At 36.9% G+C, this 25414-nt stretch overlaps 1 protein-coding gene across 7 annotated transcripts in view; it reads left to right on the forward strand.

Annotated features, from left to right (window-relative positions):
- Positions 1 to 25414, forward strand: part of ABCB7 (ATP binding cassette subfamily B member 7) — a 311206-nt gene that overhangs the window by 10786 nt on the left and 275006 nt on the right. For 3 of the 7 annotated variants that reach the window (XM_087860326.1, XM_087860324.1, XM_087860325.1), the window contains exon 1: positions 20607 to 20807. The exons of 1 other annotated variant lie outside the window; for it this stretch is intronic. In XM_087860326.1, coding sequence (XP_087716452.1) covers positions 20640 to 20807 — 168 coding nt within the window. In that variant the 5' untranslated portion in view covers positions 20607 to 20639. Of the gene's footprint in view, positions 1 to 20606; positions 20808 to 25414 lie in introns of those variants that run through there. 3 more of the 7 variants (XR_015723486.1, XM_045803621.2, XM_087860327.1) reach the window with 2 other exon arrangements.

Genomic DNA, 25414 nt, shown 5'->3' on the forward strand with positions numbered 1-25414 from the left:
CCCATGGTCTGTGGTGGTTTTTCTGATTCTTCTTATATAGTCCATAAGTTAACCCAAGAACCTTTGTGAGAAGAACAACACAACCTATAATTAATCTCTAACAGCAGGCTGGCTGCCCAGGGCAATGTACTGCTGATGGTAAGATTTCGACAGATGGTTTTCTCAATTCCTTTCCAAACTCCAGCTAGATGATAAATGAATCATGTCTTTCTCACTATACTGATAGGATTGCTGCTATTTCCACTGGCCTCCCTGTGCTCAGTCTAGGTTTACTAGTGGAAAGAAAAAGGAATACTTAGAGATTTGGGCCTGGGACTTGGACTCTTAACTTGTTTCCAGGTCAAAGGAAAAGAGAACACATTCTGGTTAAGAAGAGCTCTCTGAGACTATGGACTATGAGAAACAAACTGAGGGCTACAGAGGGGAGGGGGGTGGGGGAATGGGATAGACCGGTGATGGGTAGTAAGGAGGGCACATATTGCATGGTGCACTGGGTGTTATACACAACTAATGAATCATCGAGCCTTACATCGAAAACCGGGGATGTACTGTATGGTGACTAACATAATATAATAAAAAATCGTTATTAATAAAAAAAAAAAAAAAAAAAAAAAAAAAAAAAAGAAGAGCTCTCTGATATACAGGTTTCTTTATAAACAAACCATCTCCTGAGGCCTGTAGTTGTTGTGAGAAAGGGCAAGGAGTGACCAACTCTGATCAGTCTCAAGCACCAAATTCAATTCAATTCAATTCAAAACAGTCTCTTCAATGTTCCAGGCAGTGGGATACTTCCTGGGATACAACAATCAATAAAGACATTGTTTCTATGGACTCTGAGAAACAAACTGAGGGCTTCAGAGGGGAGGGGGTGGGGGAATGGGATAGGCTGGTGATGGGTAGTGAGGAGGGCACGTATTGCATGGTACACTGGGTGTTATACGCAACTAATGAATCATCGAACTTTACATCAAAAACCAGGGATGCTGGTTTATAGTATGTTTATAGTATGCTGACTAACATAATATAATAAAAAAAATTTTTTAATAAAATAAAAAAAATAAAAAATAAAAAGGAACGCACTACCAAAAAAAAAAAAAGACATTGTTTCTGTCTTATAGAAGCTTACAGCCTAGTAAAGTTCACTGCCATGAACACAAATTAGTTTGATGCAAGTAAATTTGGAACAGCGCTAAAAAAAAAAAAAAAAAACCCCAGGTAGTGTTTTGTGACAGTAGAAAAGGAAAAACGGTTACTTTCTAGTGAGGCACGTAGGATTAGCTTCATAAAAATAATTACATTTGAGTTAGACTCTGAAAGTTAGGAATTTAATGACTAGAGGACAAGTACAAAAGTGGGGGACAAAGGCCAAGAGGTGTGAAATGTACTGACTTAGTTCCAAACAAGAATTATAGGATTGGATGATGGGTAGAGGGATCTTATAGAAGATGAATCAGAAAGCCAGATTGTGGAAAACTTGAAAAGCCATGTTGAGTGTTTGGACTTAAAATATGCAGGCATATTTTTGAGAAAAAGAATGATGTGATTCAAACTGTTTCAAAAGAGTAATTCTGACAGCAATGTGGAGCTTATAGCAAAAGGTAACAATGCTAGAAACAGGGAGAGGCTATTGCAGTAGTTCATATGAGAGATGGTAATGGTCTTCACTAGGACAATGGCAAAAGAGATGGAAGAAATAAGCTAGATCAAAAAGATACTCTGGGAGTGCCTGCGTGGCTCAGTCGGTTAAGTGTCTAACTCCTGATTTCAGCTCAGGTCATGATCTCATGGGTTGTGAGATCAAGCCCCACAGTGAGCTCTGCACTCAGTGGGGAGTCTGCTTGAGATCCTCTCCCTCTGCTCCTCCCCCACCCACCCTAGCTTTCTCTCTCTGAAATTAATAAATAAAAATCTTTTTAAAAAAGATACTCTGAAAGTGGAATAGATGGAATAGGCAAATTACTCTAGTGTTGCTGGTGAGGAAGATGAAGGAGCCAAGGCATTTCATTTGTACGACTAGAGTAATGATTATTTAGAGTAGGAAATAAAGAAACAATAAATAAATAAAGTGGGAAATGAGGAGAACCAGGTTTGAGAGGTGGAGAGATGATAGAAATTTTGAATTTGAGGTACCTATGGTATATGCAGGTGGAAATTATTTGGTTAGCTGATAGATCTAGAAGTCTGAAGCTGAGAAGAAAAACCTACGCTGGAAGTCAAGATTTGAGAATCATTGAAACATGACAGCTGAAGTCATTTTATGACATCAGCCACAAAAAGGATAAAATGAGAAAAAGAAGAGAACCAAGAGTGCAATCTTCAATAATTCCATAATGGTCCAAAATTAGGATCTGGACTTATCCTTCTATATATGCAGAGATATGTGTAAATTAATGGGAAAGAAGACTGAATTGGGAATTTTGCCACATTTTGCCACAAGCATTACTTACTCTTAAAAAGGAAAAACAGAAAGAAAAAAAGAATTCTATTAATGAAAAACACTATAAAATTTTTGAAAAGAAAAAAAATTCTGTATCACCATTAATATACAAAGCTATTTTTATTTCTCAATGTTTCTTTCCAGTCTCTATTCACATATTTATAAAAACACGCTTACATAGCTGTCATTGAAGTTCATGTACTAATTTTGCCCTTTATTAAAATTTAGTTTTCCATTTTATTTTATTTATTTAAAGTTTTATTTAAATTACAGTTAGTTAACATACAGTGTTATATTAGTTTCAGGTGTATAACACAGTGATTCAACAATTCCATACATCACCCTGTGCTCATCACGACAAGTGCACTGTTTAATCCCCATCACCTATTTAACCCATCCCCTCACCCACCTCCCTTCTGGTAACCATCAGTTTGTTCTCTTTAGTTAAGAGTCTGCTTTTTCCTTTGCTTCTTTTTTTCCCCTTTGTACGTTTGTTCTTTCTTTTTTTTTTTTTTTAAGATTTTATTTATTTATTTGACAGAGAGAGAGACAGCCAGCGAGAGAGGGAACACAAGCAGGGGGAGTGGGAGAGGAAGAAGCAGGCTCACAGCAGAGGAGCCTGATGTGGGGCTCGATCCCATAATGCCGGGATCATGCCCTGAGCCGAAGGCAGACGCTTAACCGCTGTGCCACCCAGGCGCCCCTGTACGTTTGTTCTGTTTCTTAATTTCCACATATGAGTGAAATCATATGGTATTCGTCTTTCTCTGAGTGACTTATTTTGCTTAGCATTACAGTCTCTAGCTCCATGTCATTGCAAATGGCAAGATTTCATTCTTTTTTAATGGCTGAATAATATTCCATTGTGTATATATATACCACTTTTTTATCCATTCATCAATTGATGGACATGTGGGTTGTTTCTATAATTTGGCTATTATAAATAATGCTGCTATAAACATAGGGGTGCATGTGTCCCTTTGAATTAGCATTTTTGTATTCTTTGGGTAAATACCCAATAATGTGATTGCTGGATCATTTAACTTTTTGAGAAACCTCCATACTGTTTTCCACAGTGGCTGCACGACTTTGCATTTTCACCAACAGTGCAAGAGGGTTCCTTTTACTCCACAACCTTGCCAACACCTGTGGTTTCTTGTTTTGTTGATTTTAGCCATTCTGACAGGTGTGAGGTGATATCTCATTACAGTTTTGATTTGCATTTCCCTGATGGTAAGTGAGGATGAGCATCTTTTCGTTTATGTGTTGGCCACCTGTATATCTTCTTTGGAGAAATGTCTGTTTATATCTTCTGCCCATTTTTAAATTGGATTATTAATTTTTTGGGTGTTGAGTTTTATAATTTCATTACATATTTTGGATGCTAATCCTTTATCATATATGTTATTTGCAAATGTCTTCTCCCATTCCATAGGTTTGCTTTTTTTCCCTTAACCTTATTAATAATCTGTCTCCAGAATCACACTATAGAATAATTTATTTCATGAACTTTCCATGATATGTGAATATTTTTTCATTTTTATATGTACTATATTTATTATTTAAAAAACAGAAAACAATATTAGAGAACTATTATACTTTTAGTAATAGACTAATCAAAAAATTGATGGATCAGCTGTTTCCATTTTTAAAAATTTTTCTCCACATAAATATACTGTATCTACTATTTTTTAATTTAGCCTTTCCCTTTAGTATTATATTCCAGGCATTTTAACATGTCATTGACATGTCTGTGAACCTTTACCTTTGTGATTTCATCTGCTACTTCAAACCTTAGAGAATTATAATCTCTGGATTTTTTTTAGTTTCAATCAAATAAAATGTCTCTTCCAGTTTCTGATCTCCTATCATCCTTGACCTTTGCTTTAAACATTGCTTGTTGTAGATAAACCTCAAGGTAGATCTTACTTTTAAGCCTGGAGCCCGTGTTTATCTCCTACATATAAAAGGATCAGATGAGGGGCAATAATATTTAATTTATGAGGATTTATGAGAGAAGATTACAGAAATTGAAACTGAATTAGCTTTTTGGGTGAGAAGTTTGAGGAATTTTAAATAGAAGACTTCAAATAGATGAAAGGAAAGATAGGATTGAGAAACTGTTCTCCATTTCTGTTGAGAGTGAAAAGAAATGCATTAGAGAGTTTTGGTTTGGAAATATAGAATTGATATCCAGCTATCAGAATAAATAGAGTACTATTTTTTCAAATATTTTATTTATTTATTTATTTGAGAGAGAGAGAGAGAGCGAGCAGGGGGAGGGGGAGAAGGAGAGAGAGAATCCCAAGCAGACTGAGCCCAGCGCAGAGCCCAATGAAGGGCTCAATCCCATGACCCTGAGACCATGACTCAAGCAAAAACCAAGTCAGCAGCTTAACTGACTGAGCCACCCAGGTGCCCCTAGAGTGCTATTATAAAGAAAGACTGAAAAAAATTAAGTTGATCTTGACTTGATTGCAAAGTTACAGGCTACATAACGATGGTTTTAAAATGTGGATACCATTTTGCAGTTTATAAAACAATTCCCCCTAATTATTTCATTTGATCCTCACAGCGAGCTTGTGAGGTAGGCATTATATGCACTTAAAGGTGAGGAAGTTGAGAATGAGTTACTGAGTTTCAAAGAAGTTACCAAATACTACAGTTTGATCTTTTTTTTTTTTGTAAAGAAAGCATCTTTCACAGGTTTATTGGTCCATTACTTTAAGTTTTTAAATTGAGGAAAAGAAACCTTTTAAATTTATAAGCTAATCGTTTATCCAGCAATACAAATTCTTTTGTTTACCTCAAACTGTAATACTAATTTCATAAACAATGGACAGAATTTTTTTATACACAGATATATGAAAAAAAAGTGTACAAAAACCTCGTGCCAGCATCAAAAATGCAACAAAAACTTTCTTTTTCTTTTTACAGTCTCTGGGTTCCATAACAAAGAAAAAAAATGTGACATTCTTTTTAAAGTTTGGTAGCTCCATGAAACAGAGACTTTGACCTGGAAATAAATTACTTTCTTGTCTACACACATTCTTGAGGACTTCCCCCCCCACAGCCTTTGATTTGTCTTATTGGCAGCATGGAGAGAAGAGAACACATTTACATGGAGAACTTTATCAATACCTCAGGGCTTTCTTTTCTGTTAAAATTTGAAATGTAAAGAATGGTTTCTAAAAATAAGAAATACAGTCCATCCTTTATACATGACCTAAACAAAAGTTTTGAATCTCTTTTTCAACAGTTAAAATACAAGTTAGAAAGTTTGCTGGCAGTTTATTTTATGGGAAGATATCAGATGCACATCATCTCTCGATGCATTCCCAATGCACAGACATCAAGGGATCAGGCACACAGGCGTACAATGGACAGGGTATCTGATGGACAGGATCAAAACTTCAGGAGTGTCCCAGTGAACGGTGCTGATTGTGAAGAGCTGGTGGTTTGTTGTATTTGAGTCATATAGAAACATTCTGTATAGTTAGCACTTGAAAATCAACAAACTCAGACTTTAAAAAAAAATGCCACAGACTGTTGAAAGCCTAACTCTACTTTTTGAGAATTGTCAACACCTATTAATATGCCTTATTCTTCAACTTGTGTGTTTTAGATTCTGGATAGAAAGAGTTTTTAGAAACGTAATTGGTTGTTCAGCTTAATACTAGAGGTCTAATATAGCCCATCCTCAGCCCTCTTAAAGAAACAGGAAAGTGAGGTTTATAATTAGGGCTCCGAAAGATAAGTGTTGCTATTGTCAAATATTTTTGATAATGTAAGGAAACACAGAGATCACTAAACCATTTTCGTTTGTTTGTTTTAAAGTGTGAAAGGTTAACTTAGTGCCTTTTGGCACACTCTTGATTGTAGAGGATATATGGTATCAGCGTCAACAAATCACAGAGATACAAAGAACTCTAGATTATGACAATATTAGTGGTTTACCCCAGTTCTGCAGAACAGCTTTTAAAAAGATAATTGTGGAGCCCTGGGGGCGGAGGGGGGGCTCACAGCAACGTGTTTCAGATAGAAATTCTCCACAGGTTGAAATGCCAAAAACCTAAAACCTATTGTGTTGCCTCACATACTTTAGTCCATTTTAGCAGAGCTTTCCTTATTAAAGCCAGTGACGGAGTATTACACATGCACCTCCCCTGGCTGTGCTGCCCCCTCATCAGGTGATCCTGGGCTCCCCGTGGGCCAGGTCAGAGCAGGTAACACCTGTCAACACCCCTGCTCCACAGGTTGTTCATAGTCTCAGACCAGCCCTGCAGTCACAATGATACTGGAAGGACAAAAGGGGGATGGCTTTTTCCCCAGTGAGGAAATGGGGAAGGGAAAGTAGGTTGCAAAGAAAATGTGACTCAGTGTGATAAAAGGACACCTGTGTCAGCTGGGCCTTTGTGGAACAGTTTGATCTTTTAACAGCTTTATTGAGATATAATTCACATATATAAAATTAACCTATTTAAGGTGTACAATTCAATGCATTTTAGTTTATTTATAGAGTTGTGCAACCATAATCAATTTTAGAACATTTTATCACCCCAGTAAGAAAACCCTATTCCCATTAACAGCCACTCCACCATTTACCCCTAAACTTCCCAGTTTTATGCAAAATCTGCATTCTGTCTCTATAAATGTCCTTGTTCTGGGCATTTGATATAAATAGAACCATATAACGTATGTTCTTTTGGATTTTTTTCATTTAGCATAATGTTTTCAAGGTTCATCCATATTGTGACATGAATCAATACTTCATCCCTTTTTTAAAAAAGATTTTATTTATTTGACAGACAGAGAGAGAGAGTGCGCACAAGCAGAGGGAGAGGCAGAGGGAGAAGCAGGCTCATCACTGAGCAGAGAGCCCGATGTGGGACTCAATCCCGGGACCCTGGGATCATGACCTGAGCTGAAGGCAGACACTTAACTGACTGAGCCACCCAGGCACCCCAACTTCATCCCTTTTTATAGACAAATATTATTCCATTGTATGGATATGGATATTTTGTTTATCCTGTCATCAGTTCATGGACATTTGAGTGGTTGACACTCATAGACTATTTTGGCTATTTTGGCTACTAGGAATAGAGTAAAATTTAATAAATGCTACTATGAACAATCATGTGCATGTTTTTGTGTGGACACATGTCTTCATTCACAACTTGGTCTTGAACCTATTTTTTATCAGAGGCAAAATTCTAAAATGGTCCTCAGGATCCCTACCCCATACTTTACATGCCCTATATAATCACTTCTCCTTGAGTGTGGACAGAATTTGTGAATATAATGGGATATCACTCTCTTGATTTAGATAGGTTATATTGCAAAGGTGAAGGAAATTGCAAACGTATTAAGGTCCTTAATCACTTGACTTTAAATTAATCAAAAGGGAGATTATTCCAAGTGGGCTTCACATAACCAAGCAAATCCTTTATAAGAGGATCCAGGCTTTTCCTAAAAGAAAGATTCAAAGTAAAAGGATGACCAAGGGTACAAGCCCTGCAAGAAATATTAAAGGGAGTAGAAAGGAAAGACCAAAATTGACACAGACTAGAAAGGAACAGAGAAAATCTCCAGAAACGATGACAAAACAAGTAATAAAATGGCACTAAATTCATCTATAACAGTGATTACTCTGAATGCAAATGGACTAAATGCTTCAATCAAAAGACAGAGGGTGTCAGAATGGATAAAAATGATATCCATCAATATGCTGCCTACAAGAGACTCATTTTAGACCTAAAGACACCTGCAGATTGAAAGTGAGGGGATGGAGAAATGTTTACCATGGAAATGGAAGTCAAAAGAAAACCAGAGTAGCAATACTTCTATCACACAAACTAGTTTTTAATCCAAAGACTGTAACAAGAGATGAAGAAGGGCACTATATCATAAAAAGGGGGTCCATCCAACAAGAAGGTCTAATAATTGTTAATGCTTATGTACCCCAAAGGGGAGCACCCTTAATAACACTTAATAGCAAACATAAAGGAAGACATAATAACAAACATATTATTGATAATAATACAATAATAGCAGGGGACTTTAACACCCCACTTACGCCTATGGACAGACCATCTAAGCAGAAAATTAACAAGGAAACAATGGCTTTGAGTGACACATTGGACCAGATGGACTTAACAGATACATTCAGAACATTTCATCCTAAAAGAGCAGAATACGCATTCTTTTCAAGTGCACGTGGGACATTCTCCAGAACAGATCCCATACTAGGTCACAAATCAGCCCTCAACAAGTACAAAAAGACTGAGATTATACCATGCATCTTTTCCAACTACAATGGGATGAAACAAAGTCGACCACAAGAAAAAATCTGGAAAGACCACAAATACATGGAGGTTAAACAACATGCTATTAAACAATGAATGGGTCAACCAGGAAACCAAAGAGGAAATTAAAAAAAAATACATGAAAATGAAAATGAAAGCACCATAAACCAAAACTTTTGGGACACAGCAAAAGCAGTCCCAAGAGGGAAGTATATAGCAAAAGAGGCCTACCTCAAGAAGCAAGAAAAGTCCCAAATAAAAAATCTAACCTTACTCCAAAAGGAGTTAGAAAAAAACCAATAAATGAAGCCTAAAGCCAGCAAAATAAGGGAAAATAATAAAGATTAGAGCAAAAATAAATGATACAGAAACCAAAAAAATAAAAAACAATAGAACAGAACAATGACCAGGTGGTAATTCTTTGAAAACATTAATAAAATTGGTAAACCTCTAGCCAGACTTATCAAAAAGAAAAATGACCCAAATAAATAAAATCAGAAATGAAGGAGATCATAACCAACACCACAGAAATACAAACAAGTATAAAAGAGTATTATGAAAAATTATATGCCAACAAACTGGTCAATCTGAAAGAAATGGATAAATTCCTAGAAACATATAAACTACCAAAACTGAAACAGAAAGAAATAGAAAACTTGAACAGACCCATAATCAGCAAAGAAAGTGAATCAGGAATCAAAAAAATCTCCAACAGAAGTCCATGGTCAGACGGCTTCACAGGGAATTCTACCAAACATTTAGAGAAGAGTTAATACCTATTCTTAAACTATTCCAAAAAATAGAAAAGGAATGGAAACTTCCAAACTCATTCTCTGATGCCCACATTACCCTGATTCCAAAACCAGACAATGACTCCACTAAAAAAAAAAGAACTACAGGCCAATATCTCTGATAAACATGAATGTAAAAATTCTCAATAAAATACTAGCAAATCAAATCCAACAGTCCATTAAAAGAATCCTTCACCACAGTCAAGTGGGATTCATTCCTGGGCTGCAGGGTTGGTTAAATATTCACAAATCAATCACCATGATACACCACATTAATAAAAGAAAGGAAAAGAACCACGTTATCCTTCCAATAGATGCAGAAAAAGCATTTGACAAAGTACAACATCCTTTTATGATAAAAACCCTCCACAAAGTAGGGTTATGGGAACACACCTCAATATCATGAAGGCCATATACAAAAGACCCACAGCTAATATCATCCTCAATGGGGAGCAACCAAGAGCTTCTCCTCTATGGTCAGGAGTAAGACAGGGATGTCCACTCTCACCACCTTTATTTAACATAGTACTGGAAGTCCTAGTCTCAGCAATTGAACAACACAAGGAAATAAAAGACATCCAAATCTGCAAGGAAGAAGTCAAGCTCTCACTATTTTCAGATAACATCATACTTTATGTAGAAAATCCAAAAGATTCCACCAAAAAATTACCAGAACTGATACACGAATTCAGTAGTCACAGAATACAGAATACAAAATCAATGTAGAGAAATCTGTTGCATTTCTCTACACCAGTAATGAAGCAGCATAAAGAGACATCAAGGAATTGATCCCATTTACAATTGCGCCCAAAACAATAAGATACCTAGGAATAAACCTAACCAAAGAGATAAAAGATCTATATTCTGAAAACTAGAAAACACTGATGAAATAAATTGAAGATGACACAAAGAAAGGGAAAAACATTCCATGCCATTGGATTGGAAGAACAAATACTGTTAAAATGTCTATACTACCCAAGGCCATCTACACATTCAATGCAATCCCTATCAAAGTACCACCAGGATTTTTCACAGAGCTAGAATAAAGGATCCTAAAATTTGTATGGAACCACAAAAGACCCCAAAGAGCCAAAGATATCTTGAAAAAGAAAAGCAGAGCTAGAGGCATCAAAATTCTGGACTTCAAGTTATATTACAGAGCTGTAGTCATCAAGACAGTATGGTAATGGTACAAAAACAAACACACTGACAAACAGAACAGAATAGAAAACCCTGAAATGGACGCATAACTATATGGTCAACTAATCTTCACCAAGCCAGAAACAATATCCAATGATGAAAGACAGTTTCTTCAACTAATGGTGTTGGAAAAACTGGAGATCAACAAGCAAAAGCATGAAACTGGGTCACTTTGTTATACCATATACAAAAATAAATTCAAAATGGATGAAAGACCTAGATCTGAGACAGGAAACCATCAAAATCCTAGAGGAGAACACAGGCAGTAACCTCTTTGACATTGGCTGTCACAACTTCTTGGTAGTTATGTCTCCTGAGGCAAAGGAAATAAAAGCAAAAATAAACTATTGGGACTTTACAAAAATAAAAAGCTTTTCTGCACAGAGAAGGAAACAATCAATAAAACTAAATGGCAACATATGGAATGGGAAAAGATATTTGCAAATGATATATCTGATAAAATGTTAGTATCCAAAATATATAAAGAAACTATAAAACTCAACACCCAAAAAACAAATAATCCAGTTACAAAATGGGCAGAAGACATGAATAGAAATTTTTCCAAAGAAGACATCCAGATGGCTAACAGACACAGAAGAAGATGCTCAACATCACTCATCATCAGGGAAATACAAATCAAAACTACAATGAGATATTACCTCACACCAGTTAGAATGGCTAAATTTAACAACATAGGGAACAACAGGTGTTGGCAAGGATGTGGGAAATGGGGAACTCTTTTATACTGTCGGTGGGAATGCAAACTGGTGCAGCCACTGTGTAGAACATTATGCAGGTTCCTCAAAAATTTAAATATAGAACTACCCTATGATCCAGCAATTGCATCCAAGGTGTTTACACAAAGGATACAAAAATCCTGATGTGAAGAGATACATGCACCCTGATGTTTATAGCAGCATTATCAACTATAGCCAAAGTATGGAATGAGCCCCAATATCCATTGACTGATGAATGGATAAAGAAGATGTAGCTTATATACACAATGGAATATATTTCTGAGCCATCAAAAGAATGAAATGTTGCCATTTGAAACAACATGGATGGAGCTAGAGAGTAAAATGCTAAGTGAAATCAGTCAGTCAGAGTAAGACAAATACCATGTAATTTCACTCATGTGTTTAATTTAAGAAATGAAACAAACGAACACAGGGAAAAAGAGAAAGACAAAGCACGAAACAGACTTAAGTATAGAGAAAAATCTGATGTTGCTGGGAGGGACGTGAGCATGGGGATGGGTTCAGTAGGTGATGGGTATGGAAGAGGGCAGTTGTGATGAGCACTGGGTGTTGTATATAAGTGATGAATCACTAAATTCTACACCTGATACTAATATTACACTGCATGTTAACTAACTGGAATTTAAATAAAAACTTGGGGAAAATAACTAATCCTTTACATGAGTTAAAAAAAATTAAATAGATAGCTATAAATAAAACAGTCCATGGTATAGTAATAAGGAGCATGGGCTTTTGAGTCAGACCCTCTGGATTTGAGTATCAGCTCTCCCACTTCCAAGCTATGTATCCTTGGGCAACCCCTAAGCTTCCTTTTCCTCATTTGAAAAGTAAGTGTTATTTTAGAACCTACTCTGTATGTGCTTTTGAGAGTACAAAATTAGTTGATATGAGTTAAAGCACCCAGTTCAGTGCTTAGAAAAAAATAAATGTTCAATAAATGTTCCCCTCAAAAAAGGGGGAAAAAGTGATAAACATAATTTTATTATGTCAACTATTTATTTTATGATGTATTCTTTCGAAATCCTAATAGTGATGCATGTGGATATGTGTGAGTGTGTGTATACATACATTCACACACATGTATATGGTATGTATATACATATGTGATATACATACATATATCTCTTTGTGTTCTGCTTTACTCAACACTATTTCATATATACTCTTCCATATCAACACAAGTCCATATACTTTTCATGTAATTTTTGAAGTTTTTCATTGAACTGCTTTTTGAAGGTTTGGGATTTTTTTTCAAAAGTTGCTAATAACACTGATAAACATCTTTAGGCAATTTGCTTTACATACTCCAAATACATAGACAAGTTGGATAAAAATTACAACAACAACAACAGATTACAACAACACCCTCCCCGCCCAGTTTTGAAATTGCATAGTTGAGTTTGAAGGCAAACAAAGAAACTCTCTAGGGGTCCTGAACAAAGAGGAAACTCAAAGTCAGAACAACAAACAGCATTGAAGCGCATGACCCATAGAGGAATCAGATATACATGTAAGACAAAATCTGGGGTATTTCTTCTTTTTTTTTTTTTAAAGATTTCATTTATTTATTTGAGAGCGAGCGAGCGAGTGAGAGAGTGAGCAAGGGGAGCAGCAGAGGAGTAGGGAGAGGGACAGGCAGAGTCTATGCTGAGCATGGAGCCCAACACAGGGCTTGATCTCACAACCCTGAGATCATGACCTGAGCCGAAATCAAGAATTGGACGCTTAACTGGCTGTGCCACCCAGGTGCCCCTTTTTCTTTTCTTTTTAAAATTAAGATATAAGGTAAAATCATCATTTTGGTGTACAGTTCTCCAAGTTTTAATATATGCGTATAGTAGGTGTAGTCAAACCCTTCCTCCACCTCCATTTGGCTGGAGTTTTAATGCCCTGCTGCAGTGGGTGATAGGCTACAGACCCAGTTTTTTTTTTTAAAGATTTTATTTATTTGTTTGACAGAGATAGAGACAGCCAGCGAGAGAGGGAACACAAGCAGGGGGAGTGGGAGAGGAAGAAGCAGGCTCATAGTGGAGGAGCCTGACGTGGGGCTCGATCCCATAACGCCGGGATCACGCCCTGAGCCGAAGGCAGACGCTTAACCACTGTGCCACCCAGGCGCCCCTACAGACCCAGTTTTTGTGGTAAGCTGGAATTGGGCTTCCCAAAATAAGAAGTACTACAAGAACTCTGACTGCTGGCCTACAAATGTGTGCTTATGAACAGGACACCCATTCTCAGCTGTGGGGTCTCCATGAAAGAAATGCACTGGAAAACAAAAGCTAAAAAAACAGACTGGTCCCAAACTGGTAAATTCTATAGGGATACTACAGAAGCAAACACAAAACTGTTTCATAGCGACACCTCTACAACCTAGCATATTTGCACAACTCATGGGGAAGACAACTCTCTCTAAATAAGAGATCATAACAAAAAATTACAAAGCAAAGAGGAATCTTACCACCAAAACCAAAACCAAATAAAACAACCCAGAATGTGTAATAACAGGAGAATTTTGTCCCAAAGGAAATCTAATTGAATAATCTATCAACTTAGAGCTTGATAATCACTTGAAGTATTATACAGAAATTAGAATGAAATAAACATATTTTCAGACATCCCAAGTCTCAAAGTTTACTACATATAGAACTTCAGTAAAGGGACCACAAAGGATGCATTCCAACAAGACTGAAATTGAAACCAGATAAAGACTGTGATGTAAGTAAGCAATGTTGAACAAAGAAATCAGCAAATAATGTTGAAAAATTCAGGTAAGTAACTGACTGTAAGAAGTATCATGATAATAATTAATTTGATAAAGTTTATAGAATTAAAATCTAAGGTACTACAGCATGGAAGATAGAAGGGGAAAGTTGAGAGTTCTAACATTCTTGTCATTTTGGGGAGAAGGCTAGAAATGTTAACTTTAGACTGTTAGAAAAATGTATAGTAACATATATCTTAAAAATTGTAAGTGTGATCTCTGAACAAATGTAAATAACATCCATAACTTTCACACCAGTAGGGGGAAAAGCTTAATCAATCTATCTGAAGGCAGAAAAGAAGGGAAAAAGAAGTAAACAAAAACTATGGCAAAAATGAAATACAAAATAATACAATAGAAGCCCAAATGTATTTATAATTAATATATAAATGTAAATTAACCATAGATGTCTATTAAAAGAGACTCTCAGATTGGATATAAAAACAAAATCCAGGCATATGTTGCTTACAGAAGACAAACCTAAAACAGAATCATACAAAAAGGCTAACAATAATGGGGTAAAAAAAGATACACTAGGCAAAGATATGGCAATATCAGTATCAGACAAAAAAGAGAATTCATGGTGAAAATTATTAATATATATAAAAAGGAAATGACTTAATCTTTTGTCAGCCACCAACAAAGTATAACAATCATGAACTTGTATGCCCCTCATAATATCAACTTAATTATAAAACGATAGATGAGCAAATTACGAGATTGACAAATCCACAGTCATAATAGGACATTTTAACACTGATGTAACAAAGCACACAAATAAGTAGTAAAGGTTTAGAAAATCTTCACAATTTAAAAAAATTTTATATCCTCTACAGGGTACTAATTATTTTGAATTGACTTTCTACTTAACAATCTTATATAACTCTCTTGTTTTTATTAGCTTATATATAGATCTTTTTTTAATCTGGAAAATGATATAACCTACAAATTACTAGTGTTTTCTCTCTTTCAATCCTTAAGCCTTCTGTTTCTATTTCTTATCTTCTTTCATTGACCATTACTTCCATCCAATATGATGTCAAATAGTAGTTGGGTAAGTGGGCATCTTTGACATATTCCTATCTTTAAGGAGAACACTACTAAAATGTATACACTAAGTAAAATGTTTGAAATAGATTTTTTTTACAGTGGGAGATTTTTTTTTATCAGTTTAGAGAAGATCCTTTCTCTTCCTAGTTAACTAAGAGTTTCTTTTTTAAAGATTTTATTTATTTATTTATTTATTTATTTATTTATTTATTTGAGAGAGAGTGAGCAAGAGAGCACAAGCGGGGGGAGCAGCCAGAGGGAGAGGGAGAAGCAGGCTCCCTCAGGGAGCCTGATGTGGGGCTCGATCCCAGGACCCTGGGATCATGACCTGAGCAGAAGGCAGACGCTTAACCAACCGAACCACCCAGGCACCCCGTGGGCAATAATTCTAATGAATAATTGAATTTTTTAGACTTAGGAGAAATGAGATAGCTGCAAATTCTCATTCTAGAGAAGATGCCTGACAGTATGTATGCTACATGTCAAACTCTAGAATTTACAAAAATAAGCATTTGAGCAATGCAGCTAACATATAATAATAAAGTATAATATTTCTAATAAAATTTAGAGCTGATATTACATTTAATATAATAAAATGAATATAATTAATAATAAAATAGGGTTAGTGCAATGTTGAGAAAAATGTGAAAAAACACTTAAACAATATTAAGAATAAACAGTGTAAACTAAACTAAAATCTTGAATGAGTCTTGAATTTTATTGAATACATTTTCTGAAATATGACATTTTCTCTTTAAAATTTGTCTATCATACAACCAACTTTAATGTGAACGACATATAGGTAAACTACTCCCAGCAGCTAAAGAATACAAATTAGTATATATACATATATTCAGCCAACTTTGCATTTCTGGGATAAAACCTACTTGGTCTTGATGTATTTTTTTAAAGATTTTTATTTATTTGAGAGAGAGAAAGAAAGAGAGAGCAAGCACAAGTGGGGGAGGGATAGAGGGAGAGGGAGAAGCAGATATGACTAAGCTGGGTTGCAGGTACATGGGTGTCCATTATCTTTTGGTTTATAATTTTTAGTTATGATGAAATAGTTCTTAATGTTAAAAATACACAAAAATAAAGAAATTAATTTCAGAAAGTTATATGTGCTCTAAAAGTGCTTCTCAAATTTTAATGTGTATATGAATAACCTAGGGAATTCTTATTAAAATGCAGATACTGAATCATGAGGTCTGGAGTGGGGCCTGAGATTCTGCATTTCTTATAAGCTCCCAAGTGATACCAATGCTGGTGGTCCATGGACCACTCTTTGAGTAGCAAGATTTTAAGGGAAATTAAACAAGGCAATGTGATAGAGAGCTGAAGGGACAGGAAATAGCTTCTTTAAAGAAGGTACTCTTGAAAATCTACTCTAAACGGTGATATTCGAGTCATTAAAAAGTCTCCAGGAAGCGAGGACAATGTTCCAAGTAGAGGAAAAAACCAAGTGCAAAGGCATTCAGGTGGAAACAACTTCTGGTATTTTCTAGCAACAGAAAAGGCCACTGTGGCTTTCTTAAAGAACTTAAGTGTTTCTTCCACATTTCACGTGTAATTAAGTGAAAATATCACAGTATTTGAAGTCATAAAACCTAGGTTTGGTTTTCATGCCATTAGCTCCGGGACCTCTGTCAAGCCACATAAATAAGTGTGTTTCCTCATAAATATGTGAATATTTTTTTAAAGATTTTACTTATTTGACTGGGGGGAGCACAAGCAGGGGGAGTGGAAGAAGGAGAAGCAGACTCCCCGCTGAGCAAGAAGCCCAACGTAGGGCTTTATCCCAGGATCCTGGCATCACGACCTGAGCTGAAGGCAAATGCCTAACCAACTCAGCCACCCAGGTGCCCCAAATGCGTGAATATTAATGAATAATACCTATTCTCCAGTGTTGATGTGGAGATTAAATAAGATAAGGTACTAAAAAGCACTTTGTAAATTGCAAAATACCATACACATGTAATTATAATTATTGCATAATTAAAGTGCTGTCATGTGAACTGAGTCTGCAACAGTTATTTATAGTGGCTTTTATTGTGTGCTCCTATATCTCTTTAATTATTTTAGATGCTTATGTGTCAAGTTGCTGTAGGCCAACTTGGGCTGTCTGTTGCTGCAGTTCCCTAACAGTGCACAACTCTCACTATGCTTCATGTTCTATTTCTGGGTGCACTGGAAATTTTCTTTGACTCATTTGGATCATGTTTGACCTACTTTAGCTCATCACAGAGTAACTACTTGGGTATTCCAATGTGATTCACATTTCTTAATCAGTTGACTTACAGTGAATACGACTTCAGTAAAAACATGTTGACTCCATTCAAAGAACTCATAACTGTTGGTCCACGCCAATAATGCCTTTAGATAATTCTAATGAAACTTCTCAAGACTCCTGAGAAATCATCTATAGGATTAGGTGTTTCAGAATTCTGAGGTCTTAGCTCATTTAAAATCTTATGATTCTATATGGCCTCTAGAGACTTTCAATTAAACCTTGTCTTTGAGTATAGACAACATCTTTAGTGTAAAAAACAGTGGAATAGCAGCCAGAATACCTCTGTTCTAATTCTGACTCTAATACCACATGGCCCTGGTCTTCTTTATCTACTGGCAATGAGGAACACCCCAAAAACCTATTGTTAAGAATGAGCAAAATGATGTGTATAAGTGTTTCTGCAAGTATAAAAATTCAAAATATTATTTTGCCACCTTATATCTAACAATCTCTCACAAAATATAATGGTACATAGATTACTGTATTTTTTTAAAAATTAGAACATTGTTGGACAATGCTTTACCTGGGTAGAAAGATTCAGTGACAACATTCAGCCCTAGTAGAAATCACTGGTAGGGGCGCCTGGGTGGCTCAGTCGTTAAGCGTCTGCCTTCGGCTCAGGGCGTGATCCTGGTGTTCCGGGATCGAGCTCCACGTCAGGCTCTTCCACCAGGAGCCTGCTTCTTCCTCTCCCACTCCCCCTGCTTGTGTTCCCTCTCTCACTGGCTGTCTCTCTCTCTGTCAAATGAATAAATAAAATCTTAAAAAAAAAAAAAAAGAAATCACTGGTAGATGCGAGGGTTTCTTTAGTGTAGAGTGTTGCTCTTAACCCAGAAAAGATGCTGAATAAATATTTACTGATGATGATATAGGCATTAATAAAAGCCATTACTGATCTCTCAGCAAGATAATAATAAACTGGAAACACAATTGGCCAATGAGTCCTGTCAATGCTATCTCCATAGTATCTCTGGAATTGGTCTATTGCTACTGCTGCTACTAGGTTCAGGCCTTTATTTTATGACTAAAGTGTTGCATTAACTTCATGACTTCAATCTGAACTCTCTTCAGTCTGACATTTCCATTTAAGCCAGAGTGGTTTAATGTACATACACATCTGATCATGTTACTCTCCTGATTAAGACCCTCTGCTGGCTACAGGATCAAGCATTAACTTCTTAGAATGAAATACAAGGTCTTTCACCATCAGGTCTCTGCTTACCCAGGCTCATTTCCTACTACTCTGCTATATATATTCTATATATATAGAATCTTGAAGATGGGAATGCTTTCTTATACCTTCTTGCTTTTAAATATGCCATTTCCTATATGTGGAATTCTGTTTGACCTCTTCAGTTGGAAACTATTCTTCTTTAAATAACTCTGCTCAAGCATCCTCTTCTCTGGAAACCTGAGTGTAATATGAATTTTGAAACAAAGTAACTGCATGGGCCATGCATTTCCTTTGTCTTCATCAGACTTAATCAATTAGTCCATGGTGTGTCTACATAAGGAGTTCATAATTATTTGCCTGTCTTGTATAAAAAGTTTGAGAATGCAGCAGTGAATATAAAATTGCAACTGCATCACTACCTACAGGGTTTTAGGCAACGCTGACACTTGGAAATGCAGTTTTCCAGAAAACTGTAAACACATTTAAATATTTTGCTTGATGATAGTGGTGAGTGATGTAGGAAAAGACATTAGGGTTTGAAGCCGACGGCCAAGAAGGAATTCTAGAGACGTCATTGGTGCAAGAAGGTAGTTTTACTAAAGCACGGGGGTAGGACCCATGGGCAGAAAGAGCTACGCTGGGGTCCTAAGGAGTGGTCCATTATATACTTTCAAGTTGGAGGGGGGTTAGGGATAGTGTAAGCCTCTCAGGTATTTTGGAAACAAGGTTTTCGGGATCCTGAGGGGGCTAGCTCTTGTTAGGAAAGGTCGTTTATTACTGTTTAGTAAAAACTCTTCAGATGTATATCTCTGGGTCATATGCTTGGAGGGTGATTGCCAACATATATCTGGGGTGGTGGGGGTAGAGATAAAGTTTCCAAAGGAATTTTTATATGTTAAAGTAGGCTTACAGGATCCTGGGGGTGGGGAGCTAAGATGCCTTTTACCCTTAGCAAAGTATTAACACAAGGCAGCTGAGTTCCTAGAGGAATGTCACTCTGCCTGTTTCAAGGATTTGTCAATGGGTTATAGGTAGTAAGGAAATTTAATAATTTTTCTTCTGCCTTTGTTTCCCACATCAGTGAGAAGAGATTATAAACCTGTCTTTAAACATGGGCTTCTCTACATACATTTTCATTTTACTATCTGTCAGCCAATCTAGCTGTTTTGTAATAATTAGGGATGCTGCAGAAACCAAATGGAAGAGCTAGAAAGCAAGTCAAATTAGCAAAGGTGTGTGTGTGTGTGTGTGTGTAAAACTGTCCCAAGAGCAACAGACCAAAGGAAAACTGCCCCAAGGTTTGTGCAAAAGTGAACAATCAGCCTGAAACTCAACAATCAGCCTGAAACCCAGTGTATCTCATGGTTCATGAAGTTTTCACCCTGGGGAAATTAATATCTATAGTTTAATCTACCCTGAGTTAGTGGTAAGGAGAGTGAAGATAAGAATATGCAGAGGTAAAATGGAGTGAAGCGTTGCACAGAGTTGGAGGCTGTAAGAGAAAAGTGGAAAGCTTGGACAAGAGGGTTGGCAGATTTAGCAAAAGCAGTATTTGAGACATTAACTATACTAAAAAATGACTCGTTTATCTCAAGTTCAAATTTAACTGCGCATCCTGTTTTTTACGCGGCAAATCTAGGAAAACAGAAAGACAGCGTTATTCTGTATTACCGGTTGTGTAAAATACTCAAATGACAGACCCTGGAAGCTAAAAGCGGTTGAGCCCAAGCGTCTGACTCTCCTCACAGAGAAGCTATTTCCGGGCCCCGGCCCTGAGAAAATGAGGGGGAAGGGAGAAGAGATTAAGGTTGCTGAGTTGGGTCCGCCAGCGTCCCACAATCCTTTGCTCTCGGTTCCTCTTTCCTCGCTCAAGATGGCGCTGCTCGCGATACCTTCTTCGCGCTGGGCAGCCGCAGCGGCTGCTTTCGAAAAGCGCCGGCGTGTCCTGTTTCTGATCCGGCCTCTAGTCTCTGTCCGTGGCGTAGGTCCTCAATGGAGATCACATCAGCTCCGCGCTTCGGGAACCGCTCGACTTTCCCAGGTGAGATGCCGTTCACATGGTAGAGTAGGGTGAAGGACAAAAGGATCTATAGGGAAAAGTTTGCCCTCGTGTCCTTGGGTCAGAGAGAGGTTGTCAGGGGTAACTCAAAACATCAATAAGTGAAGGAAATTGGGCTTAGTAGTTTGAGGACGGGGTGAAGAAAACCTTTGTGGTATAGCACAGGGGAATGGGACGGAAGGTTTCGGGCAGAGGGCACCTAAGCGCTAGTGACTCGCAGGATTTACATGTTTTTTTAAAAAAATTTTTTCTTCTGAGTTTAAGAGATGGGGTAGACAGGATTCCCAGATTGCTTATCCTTCTAAATGCGAGGAAAACTGGGCTACTTTACAGAGTTAGTAATGGAATTTGGGACCATTATGTCCATGGTTCAGATTTTACTCAGTTGTAAGTAGCAATGGGGGGGGCACTCTAGGATAACAGCAAAGCTACCTGTAAACAGGAGGCAAATTGAGTTGGCACCAGTTAACTCTGCTGAAAGTGCTTCTTGATAGGCCAAACCATAACTATCTTTCTCTCCAAAACATTGACCGCCCTAAATTCATATGTAAACACGATTGTCCTTTGATTTGAAAACAGTGTTCTTCTGTGCATACAGGTCACTTTGGAAACCATAAAGCTAGTTAACTTTAATTAATGAATGTAGTTTTTGTTATAGTGGCTCTTAATATTTGTGTCCATTGTTATCCCTCAGTTTCAAAAAAATTATTTGTACTTGTACTTCATTATATGTTTTATTTCTTATATATTGATGGAAGGCTTAATTCCCACCAGTTGTTCATCAGTATCAGTGAAGTATTGTCAGTTTTGTATGAGAAACATAATTTTGATTCTGCGTGAACAGATATTTAATATCTACTATGTACATAGGGCTATGATAAAAAATGGGGGTACCAAGAGAAACATATATTAATGATTTCAAGATTGATCAGTTTAGTTAAGGAGATTGAATCATGCATTACAAGAATAACTAAAAAACAATGTAGGTTAAATATCAAATGAGTAGTATAAACAATAAGGACAGTAAGCATCTAGAGGAAATGGTGGTAATTAAGGACCAGATTACAGGGAGGAACTCATACTGGTGATAGAACTGGGGAGAACATTTTAAGTAGGGAGAATATGTAATGACACTAGGCATGTGGAGTGCTGGAGAAATTATATCCATTTGTTCATCCAGTAATTACTGAACACCTTTACAGCAGTGAACAGAATAAAATATAGGCCTTTCCTTGAAGAGTTTAAAATCTTGTAAGGGAAAAAGGTAAATAAACAGGTAATTATAATACAGTAGTGCGATGATGGGGAGGATACAAAGTACTGGAAGAGTATACTTGAAGGGCATCAAATCTAATTTTGAGGTGGGAAAAATGCCTTGAGTAACTGATATCTAAGACAAGACCTTAAAAATGAAGAGAAATTAGCTAAAGAGAGAATAGTGTGTGCAGAGGCCCACAGTTAAGAGAGAACATGGACTCTTTGTAGGACTACATATAATTTTAGGTTACTGAGGAGTTTAAGATAGAAGTAGCAGATTAGGCTAGGGGAACACAGCCAGATCATTTTATTAAGGTTTTAAAAACACTTCATAGTTGAAAGTTTGGAACACATGATTTCTTGGGAGCCATTCTTGTTCTGTAGCCCTCTACAAAGTCTGATGAAGTTAAGATAAAATTTGTAGGACTTTGTCAGGCTGGGAGGTTGAGGGGGATGGAGAAGTCATTGGGAGGTTCAGAGGACGTGATGGAAATAAAAAATTAGCTTTCTCTGTTTTCTTGGACACTGACCCTACAACTTTCTTCCTCCCCTGTCTTCTGTACATCCTACCATTCCTTTTGGTTGCCATTTCCAAAGTGTGAAAAACAAGGGAAAGATGTTACTTTTGTTTTCTACTTATTAAAGGCATGTGACTGACTTGCCATAATTTTTTTTAAAAATGGATTTAACAGGGAGATGAAGGAGTGGTTATAAGGTTTTTAGTAGAACCTGATATAGCCTGAGGCACCTTCAAATAGTGACTTGTGCTTAAGATTACAAAATAGGGGCTCTTGGGTGGTGCATTCGGTTGAGCATCTGACTCTTGGTTTCAGCTCAGGTCATGATCTCAGGGTTAGGATATTGAGCCCTGCATTGGGCTCTGTGTGAAGTCAGCTTGTGTTTCTCTCTTCCTCTCCCCTTCCTCCCTCAAATACATAAATAGATCTCTAAAGAAAGATGACAAAATAAATATTAATACATATTTTTAGGACAGTCATTAGTATATAGCATAATATTTTAGAGCTGAAAAGAACCTTAGTACGGTGTTATGAAATCATGTTGATAGGTTGGGTCAGCACTTTTTTATATGAAATTCAGTAGAATAAGAAAGAATATCAGTGCTTTATACATATTAGGGGAAGTAATGCTTTATGTACTATTGTTTTATGTGTATATATACACTCCCACATGTATGTGATTACTGGGATGCATTGTAAAATGCGTTTTTCATGCAGGATTATACCCTAGAACTGTGCTGTGCAATATGGTAGTCACTAGCTTCCTGTGGCTGTTTAAATTAAATTAAATTAAAAATGTAATTCCTTGGTTGCATTAGCTGCATTTCAAGGGCTAAAAAGGCATTAGGTATGGAACATTTCCATCATTGCAGATAGTTCTGTTCAAATGGTGCTACTTTAGAGAAGATCATATCCAGCCTTCCAATTTTCCAGATGAGGTAACTAAATCCTAGTATAGATAAATGACAACCTTTAAGGCCACTCATTCATTTATTGCCTTCTGTGTGTCCGGTATTTATATGAAGGTAAATAAGGTTCTGGCAGACATTAAGCATACAATAAATGTTGAATTATAAAGATATTTCTCTCTTTTTAAAAGATTTTATTTATTTATTTGAGAGGAAGAGTGAGTGAGAGAGAACATGAGAGGGAGGACAGTCAGAGGGAGAAGCAGACTCCTGCTGAGCCTGGAGCCCATCAGGGAGCTCGATCCTGGGACTCCAGGATCATGACCTGAGCTGAAGGCAGACGCTTAACGGGCTGAGCCACCCAGGTGCCCCATAAAGATACTAGAGCACTGTTTTTTTTTTTTAATTTTATTTATTATTTCTGTGATAGACAGCCAGCGAGAGAGGGAACACAGCAGGGGAGTGGGAGAGGAAGAAGCAGGCTCCCAGCGGAGGAGCCCGATGTGGGACTCGATCCTGGAACGCTGGGATCACGCCCTGAGCCGAAGGCAGACGCTTAACGACTGCGCTACCCAGGCGCCCCTAGAGCACTGTTAATAGAGGCAAACACCTTAAGCATAAAAGTTTTTTATTGTTAGTATGATAAGATTTAAATTGTAATGATTTATTACACAGCTGCCTCTCTACTACTTTAGTTAATATTAAAAAGACATGAATTTTGAGTGATAGAATTTTTTTCATCAATAATTATATGGTAGAAACTGAGGTATCATACAGTTAGTACACAGCACTTTTTATCTAAGTTTAAGAAGTTCTTAATTCTTGATCCTGACACTGATCATACACTTTTCTTCAATTGTTTTTTTATTATTTATTTATTTATTTTTTATAATAATTTTTTATTATGTTATGTTAGTCACCATACAGTACATCCCCAGTTTTTGATGCAATGTTCCATGATTCATTATTTGCGTATAACACCCAGTGCACCATGCAATATGTGCCTTCCTTAATACCCATCACCGGCCTATCCCAATCCCCCACCCCTCTCCCCTCTGAAGCCCTCAGTTTGTTTCCCAGAGTCCACAGTCTCTCATGGTTCATTCCCCCTTCTGTTTACACCCCCTTCATTCTTCCCTTCCTTCTCCTACCGATTTTCCTATTTCTTATGTTCCGTAAGTGAGTGAAACCGTATGATAATTGTCTTTCTCTGCTTGACTTATTTCACTTAGCATAATCTCCTCCAGTCCCATCCATGTTGCTGCAAACGTTGTGAAATCGTTCTTTTTGATGGCTGGGTAATAGTCCATTGTATATATGAACCACATCTTCCTAATCCAGTCATCTGTTGAAGGCCATCTCGGCTCCTTCCACAATTTAGCTATTGTGGACAATGCTGCTATGAACATTGGGGTGCATATGGCTCTTCTCTTCACTATGTCTGTATCTTTGGGGTAAATACCCAGTAGTGCAATTGCTGGACCTTATGATTCAATTGTTTTTTTAAAAACATCTTTTTTGAGATTAATTCACATGCTATATAATTCACCCATTTAAAGTGTGCAATTCAGTGGATTTTAGTATATTTAATGATCTGTACCACTGTTACCATAGCCAATTTTACATTTTTATTACCTCAGAAACAAACTTGCTACCCTTTTGGCTATCACCCCCCATCTCCCTCCCTCACCAGCCCTAAGAAACTACCAGTCGATGTTCAGTTTCTATAATTTGTCCATTTTGGACCTTTCACATAGATGGAATCATATAATACATGGTCTTTTGAGATTGGCTTCTTTCACTTAGTATTATGTTTTCAAAGCATATGCATGTTATGGCATGTATTAAGTATTTCACTTGTTTTTATGGCCAAATAATATTCAGTGTGGCTATGGAATATTGCCTT

This window comes from Ursus americanus, chromosome X, assembly GCF_024610735.1.
Source record: "Ursus americanus isolate L20-20 chromosome X, mUrsAme1.1.p, whole genome shotgun sequence".
Lineage (NCBI taxonomy): Eukaryota > Metazoa > Chordata > Mammalia > Carnivora > Ursidae > Ursus > Ursus americanus.